Source organism: Strix uralensis, chromosome 8 (genome assembly GCF_047716275.1).
Source record: "Strix uralensis isolate ZFMK-TIS-50842 chromosome 8, bStrUra1, whole genome shotgun sequence".
In the NCBI taxonomy this organism is placed as follows: Eukaryota; Metazoa; Chordata; class Aves; order Strigiformes; family Strigidae; genus Strix; species Strix uralensis.
The window spans coordinates 1410442-1430959 of record NC_133979.1 but is presented as its reverse complement, the minus strand read 5'-3'; the positions used below and the strand labels follow the sequence as shown (position 1 = coordinate 1430959).

The 20518-nt window shown below is 46.0% G+C and overlaps 1 protein-coding gene across 1 annotated transcript; it reads left to right on the top strand.

Moving 5' to 3' along the window:
* The first annotated feature begins 2002 nt into the window (after positions 1-2002).
* On the top strand, positions 2003-19526 carry CTH (cystathionine gamma-lyase). Its single transcript, XM_074875771.1, has 12 exons — positions 2003-2230; positions 3799-3880; positions 4349-4444; positions 8139-8248; positions 8891-9022; positions 11022-11079; positions 11390-11467; positions 12690-12842; positions 13019-13140; positions 15035-15087; positions 16290-16428; positions 18803-19526. The coding sequence occupies exons 1-12, from the start codon at positions 2015-2017 to the stop codon at positions 18821-18823; spliced, it is 1260 nt and encodes a 419-aa protein (XP_074731872.1). The 5' UTR covers positions 2003-2014; the 3' UTR covers positions 18824-19526.
* Positions 19527-20518: the final 992 nt, after the last annotated feature.

The window sequence follows — 20518 nt, the reverse complement described above, 5'->3', positions numbered from 1 at the left end:
TTCTGTACTTCCACAAGGCAAAACAAAACTAAATCTGGTCCTGGAGGACAGTGAATGGAACTTGCCAGCTCTGGAGAAACAAACCTGTGCTTCTCCCAGGCATTCAGAACGATGGGCCCGAGAGACGCCGGAGAGCAACACACGCTTCAGAGCAGCAAAGGACATTTAAGGAAATTAACAGGGAAAAGTAGGTTGAGAAATTTTAAGACAGTGTAGCTTCAGTGGCTTCCATTCAAAGTGGAAGTATTAATTCTCTTTTCAGCTGGTGCTGAACCAAAGCACTTCAGAAATGTTTATATCTCCTTATTAAGAAGACAAAACCCCCAAACCCACCAGCTCTTTGCTCGGGACGCTCAGACTACGGGACTGGTCTCTGCCAAGCTCCCTCCTGTCCTCAGGGGTGGGGACAGCAGGGCGAGGATCCGTGTCCGGGGAAGGAGCCCACAGCGCCGACACCCTGCAGACTTACGTACGGACAGGACAGGACAACCTCCTCCAGAAACAGCCACAAAAGACTATTATGGGCTACACAGGCAACCGTGACATGGAACTGGAGGTAGAGGAGAAATTTTGTGCGACAAGGAAATCATTCCATTTTCCCCTTTGTGTCAGCTTGACTATCCTGAACTTTGTCCTACAAATTATTATAAAAAGAAAAGGGAATCTTTACGATACGGCCTGAGGTTCGCTGGGCACCTGGAACTTTGCTGTCCTGGCAGCACAGTGGATTTGAAGCAAAGCTTTCCCGGGGGGATTTATGTAGACATTTTCCACAGGCCTATGGGAAACAGAGTTGTCACCGCAGGATTAAACTCCTCCATCATAAATTTCAGGTTTCCACTCTGTGCCGAGGCTGAAAAACAGACTTGAGACTAATCAGTGTGTTCCTTCTGTTACTGTAAAAGCCAGCGGCGGAACTCTCTTAAGACCCACTGTGGAGTTTCAGGAGGCAGACATTCCTTATTGCAGCGCTGGGTGCACAGGGGATCACTCCACCTAACGTGCACACACTGAAACAAAAGTTCATCCTTTCTATACTTTCAAGACACGAATATTCATACATTTTCCAAGAAGTCTCCACCTTTCTGCCTATCACCTACTACATTTACATCATGCTGACATTGCAAAACTACACTACGCATGCGCGGGGGTCTCGCGTGGTCGTTTGGGGAGTCAGCTCCCTACCCCTTTTTCCCTTTTATGGTCATGAGTCTTTTGAGGACAATTTCTTCTCCTTGGATGTTTCCCAGCTCTGTTGTCTGGCCAAGATATTCTTTCTTATCTGTCGCCTTTGAGCATTTCTGCCAGGATGTATCTATTCTTAAAGTTAGGGTATCTTCTCTTTAATCACTCAGGCCTTGCTAATCACTCAGGCCTTGTTAAATACAAAGTTAAACACTGTTTGGTAAAAGAATTTCTTAATATTTCCGCCTCTGAGACTTCCAGATCTATACAACTGGGTACAACGTGACCATGTAAGGTATAATCGCATGCTTCTTTTATCACTAATTGTTACAGGCCTCAACTTGCAGGCCTCAGCTAGCGGGCATCGCTTGCCCTTAGGCCCAGCTTAGCTCTAAACTGACCTGTGGGTGGGATGAAAATTATTTCAGATCCGGCCCAAGGGGTGCGAGGGGCAGCTGCAAGCGCTGGGGCAAGTCCTCCACCGCACAGCTCCTGCTTTCGGCGGTGCGGCCGGGCGCGGGGGCAGGCGGAGGCTGCTGGCAGGGGAGGGCTCTGCGGGCTCACGGCTCCCCCCGCCGCTCCCGCCATTTCCCGCTCCGCCGGCGGCCGAGGCCGCGGGGGACCGTTACCGTTGCGGACACCGAGCCGAGGGGCGGGGGGACGGAGAGGCCGCGGCGGGGCCGCGCTGGCGCCCCCCAGCGGGCGGGCGGGACCGCGGCGCGACGCCGCTCCCCGCCCTGCGGCGCGGGCGCTGCCCGGCCCCGCCCCGCCCCAGCCAATGGGGGCGCGGCGCTGAGGCCCCGCCCCCGCCCGGCCCTGGGGGCGTGGCATGGCGGAGGTGCCGGTGCCGGTGGCGGCGGCGGCGGCGGGAGCGGCAGCGGCCATGGAGCGCGGCGGGGCGCGGGGCTTCCTCCCGCCGTTCGCGCACTTTGCCACGCAGGCCATCCACGCCGGGCAGGAGCCCGAGCAGTGGCGTTCGGCCGCCCTGGTGCCGCCCCTCTCCCTCTCCACTACCTTCAAGCAGAAGGCCCCCGGGCAACACACGGTGAGTGCGGCTGCCGCCACCGGACACCCAACGGGGGCGGTTCCGGGGTCAGAGATACCGCGCTCGGAGGGGGGGCGCGGCCGGGGGCGCGGCGAGGGCTCCGCGGCCCGGCCCGGCCGGCGGTGCTGGCCCCCTGGGGAGTTCGGGGGAGGCGGCAGGCCCTGGGGGGGGCAGGGGGGGCTCCCGTTTTGCACCGCGTGGAAATATTTCCCCTCCTGCTGACTCCCGAACAAAGCCAACCATCTTTTGTTTGTGTTTGGGGTTTTTTTTCCCCGCTGGGAGAGGTGGTTTCTCCCGCCGTGGGCTGGAGGGCCCGTTTTGGGTGATTTTGGGTGTGAAAGGTGCAGGAGGGGGCACCCAGCGCCCCTCGGGCTCGGCAGCCTCTGCGCTGAGGAGGAGGAGGAGGCTGCTACCCCTGTTAAGGTTCAGGCCTTGGTCGCGTGGTTTGCACCCAGCCGGGGACTTCCTTGAAGTCTGTGTGATAACAATACTTTGCCGCTGGGCCCCGGCAGAATACACTTTCTTATTTACAGATTGTGTAAGAGGCTGCCTCAGTGGTCCCTCCAGAATATCTCATAAGTATTTTGTGGATGTATCACAGAAAGTACTAGAAGTGTTTGCATTGAACTGTTGTCAAGTTTCTGATGGCTACGCGCATGTAGGAGGGGAAATGGCACAAATTGGCAACGCATAAATCAGTATTTGTTCCAAAGCTGAGGGCCGAATGTCACGCTGTGCTGGTTGGGCAATAGGAATTCGCCTTGTGATCTTTGATTCCACACGAAATTGCTTAAGCAGACTAAAATTGTGAATGCTTGTGAGTAGGTAGCTGTGTTGAAGAAGACCTCGGAAGAAGGAGTCGCGCGCTGCTGCGTTCACATGCTGATGACAGAGCGGCCGTGTTCGTGCCGGGAGCTCTGTGAGAGCGGTCTGCCAGATTCCTGAATATGACGAAGTTGTCATTAAACAGAAATCCTGAAAGTACGCAAATACCAGGATGCTTAGCCAGGTTCTCTCTAACAAGTGCATCCATGCATGCATGAGTATTTTTTTTTTCCTCATTAAATTTTCTCAGTATTCACATAAAAGCCGTTGCACGGAAACATGGAACTTGGTCTGATTGCATGCCAGGGTTTGAGCTTTCAAGAACTTTTGATGGGTACAGGTTGGCACTGGCCGGTGCCCTAGAGCATCTTTCAAGCAGAGCGTCGTGCAGATGGGACACGTTCTTCCTGATAACTTCAGAATGAGTGGACTGTGTCAGCCCCAGGCCTTTTCTCCTACAGTGACGAGAGATGGAGATCTAGGAACAAGAAGGAGAACGTGTCTAAGAATGTGTCTTCCCCCTGCACGCCCCTAGAAACCATTTTCAGGTTGGGGATGCCTGGTTGAATGTTGTGTACAGCGGCTTGACATAGCCAGAAAACCAGCCTGCTGTTCCTGGAGGAGGTGGATGCGTGACCTTGGTGTCGAGAGCGGGGCTTTTTAAGGAAGCTAGCACGATTCTTGTACAAAACTTCGTCAGTGCTCTCTCTTCAGTTACATTTGTTTCTTGCTTTTCACAACAGGGTTATGAATACAGCCGGAGTGGAAACCCTACGCGGGATTGCCTGGAGAAGGCTGTGGCAGCACTAGATGGAGCTAAATACTGTAAGCAGTTAATAGGTTCCTTAAGCAAGATGTCAGCGCGTGTGTCTCCTGCTTTTCCACAGTAGGCACGACCTGGGGAGTGAGGGCGCTGAGTTCCCAGCAGCAGCCGTATCCCAGCAAGGCTTTCACAGCCTCGACTACTGGTTAGGGGCAAGAGCTGCTTTGGGGTGTGAAAAGAGTCCAACACTTACTGTTCAGGAAAGTCCAGCTCAATACTGGGCTTTCTGAAGTGCTTCCTCTGGCTGTGTTTGGTGCCTAAGCTAAACTGAACCCGTCCTTGCGAATCCTGGGTTCCACTCTGCAAAGTCAGGCTGCTGCTTTTACTGAATGCACTTAGCGAGTGAGATAGCGTGAGAGTGACGGAACAGGTTCCTTTTAAAAGCAAAGTGAGGAAAGCGAAGGCAAGTTTGACAAGGTTGCATCCCATTAAAATACAGTCTGTCTGCCACTTACTCTTTTCTGTTTTAGGTTTAGCTTATGCTTCTGGCTTAGCTGCTACTTTGAATATTACTCACCTGTTAAAGGCAGGGGATACGATTATCTGCATGGATGATGTCTATGGAGGTACGTAAAGCAAAAGTGGGGTTTTGATCTTCATTGTGCAGATGATTAAATGTCCCTATTTGTGATTCTCGTGAGCTTTCTGAATTTCCCACATAGGACCTAACTTTTCTTTAAAGCCTTTTCACTTTATGAGAACACAGAACACTCCTGTCTGATGTTGGGGTGAGAAATTCAAATGCTGAAAGATTCTGAGACACAATATGGGGGTTTAAAAAATAGAGCTGACTAGTACTACATGCTTGAATGAGGGGAAGGTAGCAACATCCTAGCCTAGATTTGTGGAGCAGGACCCTCTGCAGTCCAGTGTAGCAGGGCTTTCCAGCTTCTGGGTTTTCTACTATTCCTTTCCTAGGTTTGACCCTTTTCCAGCCAGTGTTTTGTCTGGGCTGTTTTGGACAAGTATTCTGTCATCTTCCCTGAAAGCACAACTTGCATCTGTTCTGTCCATGTCTTCCCAATGCCTCAGTGATGCTGCAGCCCCCTACTAGGTTTTGATCTTGTATAGGGGTTGTTTGGGTTTTTTTTCACCCATTCTTCTAAGAAACTCCACGGTAACAAACAGTGCATCCACCTCTGCCAAAGTCCTTCAAAAGGTTGATGCCACCCAAAAGTCCCTAGTAGGAAAGTCTGCCAGGGTGCTCTGAGACAATCCATGTCCTCAGTGCCCGACTGTGTGTTTCACTGATCAACAAAGCTCATTGTCTCTCTCTGTCTGCTGCCAGGCCTTGGTACAAAGAGATCAAATCAGCTTTGTTCTCAAAGGAAGGTTAGAGAGGCAGGTGGTGTTTTCCCAAGCAACAGCTGGAAAAACTTTTAGCAAGAGTAATCACCTTTCCCACCGCAAAGGGTAACTGCTCTTTGCCAGTTGGTTCTCTGTGCTTGTACACATCAAATATAAATACACACCAAGCTGTGTGGTGTGATGGAGGGGAGGGAGGGAAGGATCCATCCAGAACCTGGGCAGGCTGGAGAGGTGGGACAGGCAAACCTCATGGAGCTCAGCAAGGCCAAGGGCAAGGTCCTGCCATGGGTCGGGGCAATCCCAAGCACAAATCCAGGCTGGGCGAGGAGGGGATGGAGAGCAGCCCCAAGGAGAAGGACTTGGTGGGGTTGGGGGGTGGAAAACTGACTGTGAGCCAGCAACGTGCGCTGGCAGCCCAGAAAGCCACCTGTGTGCTGGGCTGCACCCAGAGCAGTGTGGGCAGCAGGGCGAGGGGGGGATTCTCCCCCTCTGCTCCACTCTTGGGAGACCCCCCTGCAGTGCTGGGTCCAGCTCTGGGGGCACCAACAACAGAAGGACACGGACCTGCTCGAGCGGGGCCAGAGGAGGCCACGAAGATGCTCGGGGGGCTGGAGCACCCCCCTGTGAGGACAGGCTGAGAGAGTTGGGGGGTTCAGCTGGAGAAGAGAAGGCTCCAGGGAGACCTTAGAGCAGCCTCCCAGGGCTTAAAGGGGCTACAGGAACACAGGGAGGGACTCTTGATCAGGGGTGTAGGGATAGAATGAGGGGTAACAGGTTTAAACTAACAAGAGAGGAGATTTAGATTAGATCTAAGGCAGAAATTGTTCCCTGTGAGGGTGGTGAGGCCCTGGCACAGGTTGCCCAGAGAGGCTGTGGCTGCCCCCTCCCTGGAAGGGTTCAAGGCCAGGTTGGACGGGGCTTTGGGCAACCTGGGCTAGGGGAAGGTGTCCCTGCCTGGGGCAGGGGTGTTGGGACTAGGTGATCTTTGAGGTCCCTTCCAATCCAAACCCACCTGTGAGTCTATAATTTGCTTTTAATGTCTTAGTTCTGTCATGCCAGATAGCTCTTCTCCGAAGTTGAGTGTAGACAGCAGGAATCCCTGCTGACAATCTGCTCCTTTAATTCACAGCCCTCCCACTACAGAACTCAGTAAATCAAAGTCATTTGGCCAAAGCATATTATCAGTTCCTCACTTCAGAAAGGCCCATAGGTGTATTTTTCAAGCAAAACCAGTTCCCCTGCTCATCAAAGCCTCAGCATGTGGTGGTTTCTACAGAGGTGAATTTCATCATTGGTCCCCTGAGTTGTTTTTTTTATACTTTTGTTGTAAAGAGACCGGCTTCCCCACAGACAGCCTTATTCAGTGGAGTTCACACCCCATGGCACAGTACATCTGCAGATCTGCCCCTGTACGTGTTCAGCCCCTTTGTTCTTCCCTTGGCTATTGGGGGCTCCTTGTCCCCTGATCCCTGCTTGCCTTCCTCCTTGGCTGGGCTCTTCTGCCTGTTCCCAGTCATCTTTCCTGCTCGTGTTGCACGCTGCAGCCTGGTCCTTTGTCAGCCGCTTCCTCGCGGTTGCCTGTGCTGACTCCTTCGTGCTGCGCAGGGTTTACCCCCCCGCCACGCTTGCCCTCTGCAGCCTGTCACACTTCAGCCCTGTGATAGCAACTCTGAGTCATGGGTGCTGTGCTGGCACGTGTCCCTGCTCCCTCCAGGGTGCACGAGCTCTGGTAAGCTTTTAGTGCATTTTTTGGAAAAAGCCTGGCTGGGTAGGAAAGCAGCGCTGCGCTTGCTAACTCAAATGAGCCCGCAGTGTGCAAGGTTGTCAGGAAAACAGTGAAAGAAAGTGAAAAGCTCTCAGGCAGTGCTGGGAGAGCGTATGGCCTAGGACGTGTTTAAGCGACGCAGAGTTTTGGGAGGCGTGAGAGGGAGCTATATGTTGTTGGCATCTCTGAATTCTGAGCCGTTGCCGTAACGTCTTAAAAAGGGCTACTTCCAGTGTAACCTCTCGTTTCCAGCGAAGGTTTTTTGTAGTGTGCTATTATTAAAAGCATGTAAGACTACTATAAAGCAACTTTTCTGTGATTTGTATTCATAGAGTTGACAGCCTATGTGAAAATTTCCCATGCTTGAATAAACTTCTTACAGCACAAGAGAGAATATATAGCTTACTATAGAAATAAAAGCATTTCCCTGGAAAAAAAAAAATCCTTCAGATGTAGCATTTGTCACACAGAATCATGCCCTGCCTGTACTCTGACTTTATGGCTAGATGGCAAACTGCTCGTCTGCCTAAGTGAGTAAATGTTGAATAATCTTGGCAGAAAGACCTAATGATTTAATTTTTAATCTGACTTTGCCAGTGTTGCCAAATAGTCAGTGTGTTGCACATTTACTGGTCAACTGGTGCTTCTGGTTTCTTCTTTTAATCTTTCCAATGAAAGGCTTCAAAGACGGAAAGGAAGGAAATAATCACTTTTTTATGTTCCTCACTACATGTTTATTTAATGGAGTGATAAGAAGCACAGTAGCTGGAGTCTTCCCCATGATTCTTCTTCTGCCAGATCCTCAATTAAGCTTATTAAATAGAAAAAAGAGTTTGAAAATATGTGGTGGAAAAAAGTTATTAAAAGTGGAGTGGGGGAGTTAGAAGCAGGCAAACTAAAAGGAGTCTATTTAATCTTCTGATTAAAAAAAAACCCCAAATGGTGCTTCATAAGTCACTGATTCTGTATTCACATTATTACTTTTCCATGATGTTTAAAGCTACAGCAATCTTTAAACTCGTTAGAAATAAAAAAAACCCTAATGTGCCATTTATGGTGTACAGCATAAACCTGTACCCTCCTGGCTTTCTGTGGATGTGTACAAGAGACTGGGGATCAGACAAGGAAGGTTAAGGAAGTTGTTTCATTTTGTGTCTCTGATTTTTTGCCTGGTTGGGCTTTTTTAGGCACAAACAGATACTTCAGGGAAGTCGCCATGAAAATGGGTTTGAAGGTAGTTTTTGTTGACTGCACCAAACTGGCATGCCTGGAAGCTGCAATTACACCAGAGACCAAGGTAGGGGAGAAGGGAATTGCTGAATTTACTTGCTTAACATCGTTAAATAATTTTATTCTTGTTATGTTGGGTGTATGTGTCAAGCAGAGGGTGCTGAGGGGGTGGCCGCTGTGGGGACAGGTTGGGGCACAGCTGGCTCCAGCATGTCCCCACTGCAGACCACTTGGTGACCTTTGTGGTGCCTCACTGAAAATGCTTTAAGAAGGGCAAAAAACACCAGAGAGGGAGGGGGGGAGGCAAAAGGTAAGAAACAGCTGAGGGAGCACCAAGGTTGGAGGAGGAGGTGCTCCATGGCACTGGAGCAGATAATCCCCTGCTCTAGTGGAAGATGATTCAGCTGGAAAATATTTGGGCATCAAGACTTTCTTCTGGCTATCGCAGGCCTTCTTCAGATGTGATGTGCTTAGGTTTTCGAAAGCTTGGATGTTCTTCCCGTGTTTCAGTTGTTTTTGTGGGAATATTACCTCTCCCAGGAAACCTTGCCTTTCTTCAGTAGGGACACTTTCTTATCCCCACTTTACAAACCTGCATGGGAGGCTGGCACTCACCGAGTTAACATTTAAAAGCATTTATGATTTACACATGTACCATCACCAGCACTGTGAAATCTCTAAACTGATTTACGTTGTTGAATTACTGCAGCTTGTTTGGATTGAAACACCCACAAACCCCACGCTGAAGGTCATTGACATCCAGGCCTGTGCAGGTGTAGTGCATAAGCATAAAGATGTTCTTCTAGTGGTAGACAACACTTTTATGTCTGCGTATTTCCAGGTAAGCACTTTGTTTACAGTTACCCCCTTATTTCAGTGTATTCGAAGATACACTTTTAAAATGGAAGCACCACCAAGGAACTGTGGTTTTGATCTGTGCATTGTAGAATTCCCTGTTCTCTTTCTAAATACAGCCCATGTACTGCTGCTCTTTACATTAGTAAAGGTGGTGTGCAAAGTATTTCATAACTGGCCATATACCAGTACGATACCAGCAAAACCAGTATAGCTCAGCAGTCAGGTCAACACACTGAATTAAGGCAGTCAGGTAAGCCATTGGGAGAATGGCTTCTCTGTCATTCAAAAGTCATGGGTTTTAGTTCTTGCTGATGGAAATTGTAACAGGCATGTTAAAAAGTGTCCTGGTTTCTAACTTTGGCCTTTTTATACCAATTCTTTTGTATATGTTCTTCATGATTTGTTCTGAACCACCTTCTAAAAAAGGTAGTGGAAGAAGAAGTTAAAACAAGCGAACTCTGTTAAATCTTTATTTGAGACATTCAAGTTACCTTTTTCTTCAATATTTTGGTGAATGCGTGGCTCAGCAGTTTGTAATTTTGATCTCGGACAATTGGCATAACTTTTCTGCTTTTATAACTAGAATACACAAAGCGAAGACAATTTCTTAACTTCTAAAACCGCTTTGGAGTAATAAACTTCGAAGTCTTGTTCATCTTAATGTGGGCTAGAAATATTCCTGTGTATTTCCCAGGAGACCAAGCTAATCCCCTGTATTTTAGGTCTAAAGTAAAACATTTTTATGAGTGCAAAAGGCAAGGAGTCTTTGTTATTGTTAAGGGTACTGAGATCTTTATAAATTAAGACAGCTTTACGGAAAGCGTTAATGCTTAGCTAAAGTAGCACTTGAGTTTGTCTTGAACATGCCAAAAGCTTGGTGATTTTCTCCCCACAATTATTGCTTCGGAAAGATGTGTGTGAAAGAAGAAAAGTGAGCGTCTGGATATGGGAGCTAGTTAATGTATCTTTTATTGGCCTGGTGCTAAGCAAAAGTCAGTTGTAATGATTAATTCTAGTAAGGGTAATAGGTAATGTCTTTAAACCCCTCCAGACTGCTGCGGTACACTGTTCTAAGAAGATCAGAGTTTGGGTGATTTATATAGCAGTATCGAATGTCAAAGGCACTGGTGTTTATGCTGCCGTTCTGGTGGCGCACTGGGAATGCATGTTATCCACGTCTGTGTTTAATCTGACAGCAGCAGTTTTTTATTCTAAATCTGCTTGCTTCATTACCTTTTAACATACTGATACTCCTCAGTCTTCGTAATATGCTTATATTCTGTGCAAAGCCCTTTACTTAGTGACTGATTAAAAAAAAATATTGTTCATTACTTCTTGCCCATCAACATCTCCGTTTGCCTCACCTTAAAAAGGCTTCTGGGAAGAAAGCTGGGACGTTTGGGAAGAGAGACCTGGCAAACAAAACCCTTTGCACTTTCTTCAGGTTTTCAGCCATTCTTTTGGTGCAGTATCACTAAGACTGATATCTAGAAAACTGCAGGGTTTTTTGCTTTTCCAGACTGTGTTGAGGTCTTCATTTTCTAAGGAAATAAACTTTAGGGTAAATACCATTACTTATTCCTGCTTCTGCTAAGCAATAGGACTGGTTTTTTCTAATATGAATGGGCTGTATGTTAGATGTATTCAATCACTCATCTCCCTGAAGCCGGTGGGAATTAGACCAGAGCTTTTAAATCACATTTTATTGTGGGTTCTTTTTATTGTGGGTTCTTTTTATTGTCCTTATCTGGAATTCAGAGTGATTTCCTGCACTATTGTTTTTGTCACATATTCTATCTATCTTCATGCCCAGGTTTTTGTGTTGGTTAAGTTTTGTGTTAAGTTTTTGTGGGGTGTTTTTTTTTTTTGTTTCTCCACCCATTGTTATTTTCCATGTTGCATCACAGCCTTCTTGGATAGCTTGAAGTGAACCAGAGTGCACACAAGCCTTAATAAGACCTTTTATCTTCATTTCATTTCAGCGTCCTTTATCTCTGGGGGCTGATATTTGTATGTATTCTGCAACCAAGTACATGAATGGTAAGTCACAGCTTGGGCTGGCTATTTAAAAGCCGTTCTGGCTACAGGCAGTTCACAGAAGCCAGTGTGTCTGCTGGTAATTCTTAGATGGGCCATTAGTGAAGATGGACTTTATAGTCTTCATACCTCCCAAACTATCCCTGCGAGAAGGAATATTGACCTGACTTCAGGTAATAGACCTAGAGGTGTTTATAGCCATGACCCAAAAATGAGACTGTATTAGCAGCAGGGCTGGGAATATGGGGGGTTGTGGCAGAACCCTGGAGCAGACGGAGTGGCTGATTCTGTTCTTGTCTTCTTGCATTTTTAGGGCATAGTGATGTTGTGATGGGACTTGTTTCAGTAAACTGTGATGATCTCTACGAAAGGCTCAAATTCTTACAAAACTGTAAGTTATGAATATAGGAAATACCTTGAAATAATTCATGTTTAAATACACCAGCTCATAACAGGAAGCGTGTTGCATGCACACAAGTATGAAATTTATTTAGAGGTGTAGCTCAGGCATTTAAATGTGCAGAAGTGTAAATGCCTGGAGAGAAAGCAGTAACACAGAGGTAAGAAACCTGAATTCTCTTCCCTGCCTTTGACCAGTACGTAGGGTGGCCTTATGCAAAGGTGATAGCTTTTGGTGGGCGACTGTGGCTTCCCTGTCTAATAATGTTAATGACACTGGTCTGCACTTCTAGCTGCTTCTTGAAGAAAGCTGGGAGGTTTGGGAAGATACACCTCGCAAACAAACCCTTTTGCACTTTCTTGATGTTTTCAGCTGTTCTTTCAGTGCAGTACCACCAAGACTGCTGTCTAGAAAACTGCAATTTTTTTGCTTTGCAGACTGTGTTGAGGTCTTCATTTTCTAAGGAAATAAACTTTAGAGTAAATACCATTACTTATCCCTGCCTCCACTAAGCACCAGAACTATATTTTTCACAAATGTGAACGGGCTGTATGTTAGATGCATTCAATCACTCCTCTCCTGAAGCCAGTGGGAATTAGAGCAGTGCTCTTAAATCATGTTTTGTTGTGGGTTTAGAATTTGAAGAATGCAAGCAGCACCTGCAGTTACAGGGGGCATGACTGCTTGCAAAGTTGCTCTTTAGGTTCTAGATGGGACCCCGGCAGAAAGAGCACCATCATTTCCTATATTCACTTGACGTCGTGTATGAAGAGGCATGCAAACATTTAAATTATGCCTTTATTTAATTTCATCTAACCCGTGTCAAGTACATCTGGGTTTTTTTTTAAACTCATTCACACATCAGAGGCTATTCCTAATGCAGAATTTTCTTATATGGGTTGATTTTAACAATTGCTGCCTCTTAATTGTAACAAATAGATTTCTGTACAGTGACCTGTCTGCTCTCTGTCTACAACAGAAAGAATAAGGTGTATTGTGTCTAATAAATATAATCCGTGAGTCTTCAGCTTGTTAATTCAGCTCATTAATTGGCTTCCCCTGGGTGTAAGATGAGGACCACAGGTTGCATCAGATGTCTTTCTATTTGTTTTGTTTGAACTTTAGAAATTGTGGAAATTAGTACTGTATTTATTTTTACTAACAAAACCCCAAAGCCTTTGTTCTATGTGGAATTTTGTTTGAATGTCTGTAGCTCTCGGAGCTGTCCCATCTCCCTTTGACTGTTACCTGTGCAATCGTGGTTTGAAGACACTGGAAATCCGGATGAAACAACATTTCCGCAACGCGTTAGCTGTTGCTCGATTTCTTGAGTCAGATTCCCGGGTGGCAAAAGTCATCTTCCCAGGTAGGCTGGCAGGGCTTCCCAGAGGGCGACGTCCTTGATGGCTCTGAGTACTGTCACCCGACGTGTCGCGTGTGCACCCTTCCCGCCTGCTGACTGCGGGTGAGGTGTGGGCTGTTGCTGCGGAGCTGGGGGTGAGCTGCTTGTAATTAACTTAAAGCAACTTCTACAAATTTCAGGCCTGCCCTCACACCCTCAGCATGAGTTGGTCAAGCGGCAGTGTACCGGCTGCCCTGGGATGGTCACCTTTTACATTAAAGGAAGTCTCGAACATGCTGCTACCTTCCTCAAGAATTTAAAGGTAAATGATGGTAAATACACACTAGCTTAGAGGGACTTGAGCCTGTCCTTTGGAGGGTGATAATGGAAGGAAGTGGTTTTTCTTGGGGACTTGAGCCTGTCCTTTGGAGGGTGATAATGGAAGGAAGTGGTTTTTCTTGGGGCGGGGAGAGTTTTTCTCTGTACTTGCAAAGCTCCTAAAGTCTTTTGGGTGTAACCATCTCTAAATAATAGATTATTTGTAAATGAGAGGCTAATGAGAGGGAAGAAAAGGATGCCTCAGCTCATTTGTTTACACAGCAGAGTGTAGTATGTCCAGGTTAGCCCAAGCTTTGCTTCTAATAAAGGGCCTGCGTACCACCCTTTTGCAAAAATACCTGTAGTGTTTGAAAGCAGAAAGGCTGTGGCTGGTGTAATACTGTTGTAATATTTCAAAGTACTCATCAGGAGAAAAACCCATTGAGAAATGATATGAATCATGAAGCAAAGAGGGAGTCCCTCAGTTTGGAGAATAGTTGTTTGGTTATTTTACCTAAACTATAGGCTCTTGCTTCTGTCTCTGTAATGAGTTAATTCTGCCTGTACTCTTTAATGTGTTTGCTAGTCTTGAGCTCTGGTTAATTTGCATCCTGCTTTTGTGTTTTTGCTGTTCTGTTCTTGGAAAAACAAATCGGTAATAATTGACAAAGGTAAAGAGGAACTTCCTTCTCCTCCCTAACTTACTTGCCAGCTACTGTCATCAGCTGAAAACAAATTTACTAAAAGTACGATTTTCCCACAAAATCTCCTTTTACATGAGAGAGAGCATTTAATCCTGGCCCAGGAGATCTGCCAGCTTTGACAAAAAACATCAGAGAGCAGGTTCCAGAAGTAGTCCCTTCTGAGTGTGTGCACCAGCCCTTTGCCTCGGATAACCATCAGATTGTCACTAGGTTGGTACAAAAGTAAAGTCATTTCCCTAAACCAGGCTGAGAAGAGGATTCTTTGGCTGATAGGTTTAGTTGTATTTCTGTTTCTTAGAGGAAAAAAAATAAGTCAATATAAGCAACCAGGGCTGGAGAGGAATGTTGAGGGCAGTAAGTGCATTCACAAAAGACAAGTTGTGAATCCCTGTCAGAGTGCAGTTGGCTCTCTAGAGAGCCTTTTTGTCATCCAGAGTATATGTCCATAATTCAAAGAGCAGTGCTAAAAAACCCCTTAATTAACAGTAAGCATTTCACAAACACTAGTACTGTTAGGCACTGAGAAATTTAGGCTGGTTTACTAAACTGACCATCAGACTCGAGCATTGAGTGAAAAAATCAGTTCAGCCTTAAGAGGAGAGTCTTAAAAGTTTGGTTTTTTTCCCCATCAAGTCTGCCATTTGCCAGCCTGAAAAGCAGAGGTGTTAAATATGAGTGGTGACGAGTGATGCTGAAAGCAGAGTATGTAAGGATAGGATATAATCAAACTTTAACTGAACTTTTTGAGATCTGAGTCTTACTTTGTTCAGGCAGCCTTCTCTCTCCCTCTGAACGGAATGAAAACTCTGCTGGTGCCCAGGCAGAACCTGCTCCCTTGGGTTCTGCGTTTCCCCTTCTGCTCCTCCTCCACTGCTGCCCATGCACGGCACTGTAGGAATGCTCCCAGGTTGGAGCTGCTCAGCATGGGCATATTTTAATTTCAGTTTTGCATCAGTGTCTCTTTGGAGCCTTTTTAGGACAAGACTTTTCTAAATCTTAACAGCTCTTAACTGCTAAATGTACACTTTTTTCCCAAATTCCAGATAATACCTTTCATAATATAAAAGTTGTTATAGAAAAAAATTCAGAGAACCACCCCAAACAAACCAATAAACGTTCCTTTTTCCTTCACTGTCTCTAAGCATTCATAACCTTACACTTCTTATGTTAACTTCTGTGTCTTTTTTCCCATAGGTTTTTGCACTGGCTGAGAGTCTGGGAGGATATGAAAGCCTAGCAGAGCAGCCGTAAGTCATTCTTCATCTTAAAAGTCTAAAAAAGCTGCACAGTAACAAAAAAGTGGCCGATCTATTTTTACGGGAATTCTAAAATTTTTCTAGTACACAAAGCCAAGATATTTTGCATATAATTGAAATTCAAGGCTAGTAGGTTGTGTAGCACAAAACCCAGTGGCTGCTCCAGAAATGAGTGTGACTTTTGTGACTCCAAGAATGCAGTGATGAGGGCATTTCCCCTGCTTCCTTGTTTTAACTGGGAGACTGGGCTGCAATTTGTTGCTGTGATGACAAATCCAGGAAATCAGTGTGGGTTTGAGTAAGTCCTATTGAGCAGATTCGGGCACGCCAAGGATGTGAGGTCTGCCGTTCTGCCTGCTCACACAAGAGGGCATGGTCAGTATGCTGCACCACATCTGTCTCTGTGTCAGGGAAATTTTGTGGGGATTCAGTAACACTTAGTTGCCCCTGTCTAGGTTCAAAGGCTAAAAATGGGATTTTATGGAATTAGATTATTTTACTTAAATCCAATTTGCTTTTCAAAAAGATACATGGGAAGTTATGACTAAACTCACATGCTAAATCATTTCAGCTGCTTATTTTAGAATAACAGCAAATCTTAAAACACTTAAGGAGTTGAAAGGTAATTGCTAATCAGTGGATATCAGTGACTGAGCATATGGGGGAAATAGCTTCTTACCTATATCTTCCATAGTCGGAGAGAATAAACTCTTCAGTCTAAATGGGTACAGTTTGACAAATGATCTGAGAAACCAGAAGTTAAAAAAAAAAATTAAAAATCAGATTTTATACTGGAGTTTGTATACTATAGCTGTTTCTCCATATGCTTAAAGCAGAGCTTTTAGATACTCTTTTTTAGGGAAAAAAAAAAAAATCTCTAGAAGGAAGAGGAATAGTATTTTCTCCTTTTTCAGTTTAAGATTGTTAAGTATCCACTTCTTATTCATCATTTATAGCTTGGAAATACTGTACTGAAACTCTGAGAGATACAAATCACTGACATGTCTGCAGTTTGCCTAATTTAAAGTAACTGATACGATCTCTTTCCATCTGTGGGTTAATGTGCAGGTGGCACACAAAACATGTCGAATCTTCGTGCAGTTTCAGGGGATGCTGGTAGGAAACAACCTGCTTTGGTCTTTACCAATAAAAGTAAAAACTTCTTAGAAAAAAGGCTATTTTTTGTCCTCCAGGGCCATCATGACTCATGCTTCAGTGCCTAAAGAAGATAGAGAAGCTCTTGGCATCAGTGATACATTAATTCGCCTGTCGGTTGGTTTGGAAGATGAAGAAGATTTACTGGCAGACCTAGACCAGGCTCTGAAAGCTGCGGTACGTGGGTCATTACCTTAGTGCCCTCACTCTAAAAATACTTCCCCCTCTAGTCCTCTACCTTTCACTAAACTGTCTCCTGGTAATTCTTACCTCACTTAGCATTTAAACTAAGCGTACCTTGCAGAGTGTGTGCAGGGTTTTAAAGCTTTCGTTGTTAGGTTTCTCTGTGCAGCAAAGTTTACAGTCCTCGTCTGTCACGATTTGAAGTCCGGCCTAGGGGAGGCTCTCAGGGAGGTGTCGCAGTTCTTAGCGTGTACTTCAGATTTGTCATGTCAGAGTTTTAGGGGGTGTTGAAACGTACTAAGGAACTTCAAGAAAAGAGATTCCACCAGAGTAAGTTCAATAGTAAAACTATTTCATTTATAAGCACTAGTTCTACTCCTCTACCCAAAGTTCTGTATTTCAGATAATAGATTAAAATTGTTCTTTACACATGGTAATTAATGTGGTGCCATATAAGAACTTCTCAAGGCAGGTCACCTAAAATACACGAGGCGTAGATGTGTCTGTGTACGAGTACACACACTTGCAGATGTGCAGGGGAGAGGCTGGTTAAATGGGTGTTGTCTTTCGGTCCTGCGCAGGTTCGTGCTGTGCTTTGGGTCGGCTAATGCTGCGACTGAAGGAATAATGGGTTTTTTTACAAGGTTTTCTATAATCACTTCTTTTTTTTCCTAGAAAGGATTAGTCACAGCTGAAAAATAGAAGGTATGGGCACTTGGCTTTGAAGCGGTACATCGGTCTGATTGATCCCCTTTGGCAGCTGCAGACTTGCAGTTTGATGCACCAGTATCTCATGGCAGAATATGCCGTGTCCTACTGGACTCTCTATTTATCACGCTGTGACTTGTCAAGGGTGTTGCCAATGCCTTTGGTTTCTGCAGTTGCAAATAACTTATTAGGGGAGTTTCCCAGATGATCCTAGGAAGCAAATCACGTCATGTGAAAGGTCCTTTCTTTTTCCCAGAGGGAGGTCCCTGACCTTCGGGTATGCAGGAGAATTCCTCTTGATGTGAAATCTCATGGCAGCTTTAGATCAGGATGCGTGAGCAAAGAGTGTGAACCAGATGCCTTAAGCCTACCCAGGCACTCCGCCTCAATCTCTAAGCTTGTCTGTTCTCCAGAACTTCAATGGAAGACTAAAATCCTTCCAACCTTCATAAGCATAATTATGTGTTGGGGAGAGGAAGGAGAATTTCCTTCTGATCCTGGTGGGAACAAGCAGAGCCCAAAGGTGTTGCTGCCAGAGCAAAGCACCAGCCATTCCCTACAAATGCTTGTGGAGATCTCGGGCTATCCGTTGCTCAAAGATGTGTACCAGATCTTTGGTTCTTGTTGCCAGCTTAGTTTTTGTTCTCAGAACTGCCAACTACTGTCACACAACCCCATCCATAAAACTTGTTACTCTGCCTTTACAACTTCAGGTTCTGTTCCCAGGTATCCTGTTTGCCCGATACAGAACATCACTCCTAGAAAGTCAAACACCTTGATTTACAAAATCTAAATGTACTTCTAGTCTCTTTGTATCCACGTGATTGCCCGTCTCTCCCATGCAGGGAGATGTAGGTATGGGGCACGTTGCTACCAGGTAGCAAAAACGTTCCATCAGGGCAGCACACTCGCTGCCATGCCGCGGGGTGGGCAAGGGCGTCCGGGACAGGGACACAGAGCAAGGGCTGCAGCAGGGCGCACGCCTAAGGGGGCTTCAGCAAGTGTTGGAATACAGTTTAATAAATAACCACACTAAAAACACATGAGTTTCCTTCTTCCCTTCTCTCAGCTTGTACTTTCGTACTGTAGGAGCACCATAACTCTCGTTGGTTTGTCTGCTTGTTTTCTTTGAGTGGGAATTCTGCCGCTTTGGTGACTCCTCAGGAGTCTGCAGCGCTGAGGGCAGAGTTCACAGTCTTTGGTGGTCCTTGAGTCAGCTCCAAGTCAATGGCCGAGGCAGAACTAGGTTCAGCCCTACCTTGTTCTCCTCTACATCCCTGCCGGCACCTCCATCGCAAAAAAAGAATTAAAAAAATACAGGTGTTTGAAATACAGAGGTTTGTCTGTGGGAGAGAACCCGGTGGTATTGGTGGGTAAAGTACAAATTTGAGTCCTGCAGCAGCTGTAGCAGATGTGTAGGAGTTTGATGTACTGTACAGACAGGAAAGTTTTTGCCCCTTTATTTTTCTCTCTCTTTTTTTTTTTTTTTTTTTGGTGATAAGGAAAATTAGCAACAGTAACTGCATGTATTTCCATATGCCAGCACAGAGCATGAAGATAATCTAATGCTAAAATGGATCTTATTTATGAAAATAAAAAAAAGTGCATGGTTGGTATAGGTGCATAGCATCATTACGTCTCATTTTTCCTCTCATTGCAGTGTGCAGACCATAAGGCTTGACGTTTAAAACCGGAACTTGGAATGGAACATTGTAACGGCTAAAGAAGATGACACGGAAAGCCAAATCGCTAATAATTTTCCTTTGATTTGCCTCTGAGAATTTAAATGTGTTCGATCGACCACTGGACTCCCGGGGAGTTCTCCCTTTGTGCTGTTACGTTTGTGCTGCTGCCTGGCTGGACTCAGACCGCGCGGTGCAGGACGCAGCTCATGCTCTCCTGTGGGTCCGTTCCTGGTCTGGTGTAGTCCCTTGGCTTTGGAATTTACAGAGTCCATACGTTGTGCTTGTGAGCAGCCATGCTGCACACTCAGGAATATCATCCCAGTTTTCCCAGTGGGGATTAGTGTTTCTCACCTGTCATGCTGACAGTGCAGGGCTGCTCGCTCAGAAGGGTTGGTTTCTGATGCTGCTCCTCAGGATGCACACTTAATTTTGCTCATATCTTTTGATCCAACAGTCCAGCTTAAAAACTGTTGATTTCATTTAATTAGGCTGGAAATGTGGTTAAATGCTTTTCACCCATTGATGTTTTATGGAGTATAGAAAATGAAGCGAAATCCAAGATCTGGTAAACCGTAGTAACTTTCTAAAGAGGATTCTTTCCCCTTTTAAAAAGAATCATGTAATGGTAATGGTGGTAATGATTTGGTTTATATTTGGAATGGGAATCATTTTAATTAAATACGCTTTGAATTTGCCTGATGTATTGCTTGGTTTGACATTTGCATCTACTACTTGCGTTCAAAATCGGCTGATAAAAAGACCCTGGATTTGTTTAAATTTTCCTGTGGGAAAATGATTTACTTGATGCTTTTACTTTTGTTGAGAAAGCAAGATATCAATTCTAATGTATAACAGCTTATTGTGCAAGGAGCATTCGGGTGCCTCGGGGTGCTGCTTGCTCGGGGTAGGTGGTGGGTGGCTGCCTGAAGCCCCTGCAGGGTGTGATCTCGGAGCAGACCACAGCCCTCCTGCCCGCTGCCTCGCGGCTTGTCTGAATATCTGTGCTGAAGAACCACAGAAGAGGCACAAATACTACGGATTCTTGTTACGAGGCTGATGACACAGATCTTTCTTGGTGAAAACATTGAGCTTTCCCAAACTTAATGAAAACTAGTCTTTCTGGGGCTGTCCTTTGGTTGTGTCTCTTTCTCCAAGCTGACATGAAATGCGAGTGTGGTGACTTCCACTGATGAGAACTGCCTTAGATGATGGTACGGAACAGCCTGAGGCATGTGCAAGGGAGACGAGGGGCTGTAGGCAGCTGCCGTGAGCCCTGGCGGTGCCCCGAGCAGGGATAGCATCGGCCGCTGCTGCGGTAGGAGAGCCGAGCCCGCGGGTTCTGCGCGGCTGGGGCAGGGGCTGAGGGCGAGGGGGACAGGAATGTGTTCCGTCTCGCCCTCGGAGTGGTTATTCTGAGTCAGTCGCAGTTAGTCTGTGAGATCAGTGAAAAAGTGCAGGTAGCTTTTCATTCTGCAGGATAAATATTGTTGCTGTAGTATCCAGATCTGGTTTTGACTCAGCGTAAGCAGCGCATCGGTGTTAATTTCCATGGGAAGACTTCAGCAAGTAAGTTTTTGCATCTATAATTGTGAGTGTGGCTTTAAAAACCTCAACAGGCTCCAGGTGAGCTGCGCTGGCGTCGGTGCAGGCGCGTGGCACGTTGGGGAGGCTACGGCCGAGCTGGAGGGTGG

What these genes read in the sequence shown, in the direction of transcription:
- CTH (XM_074875771.1), top strand. Translation starts at nt 2,015, where the DNA reads ATGGCGGAGGTGCCGGTGCCGGTGGCGGCGGCGGCGGCGGGAGCGGCA. An exon ending in ACTAGATGGAGCTAAATACT is followed by an intron (nt 3,881 to 4,348) that starts GTAAGCAGTTAA and finishes TTTCTGTTTTAG; the next exon opens with GTTTAGCTTATGCTTCTGGC. An exon ending in GGCAAAAGTCATCTTCCCAG is followed by an intron (nt 12,843 to 13,018) that starts GTAGGCTGGCAG and finishes TACAAATTTCAG; the next exon opens with GCCTGCCCTCACACCCTCAG.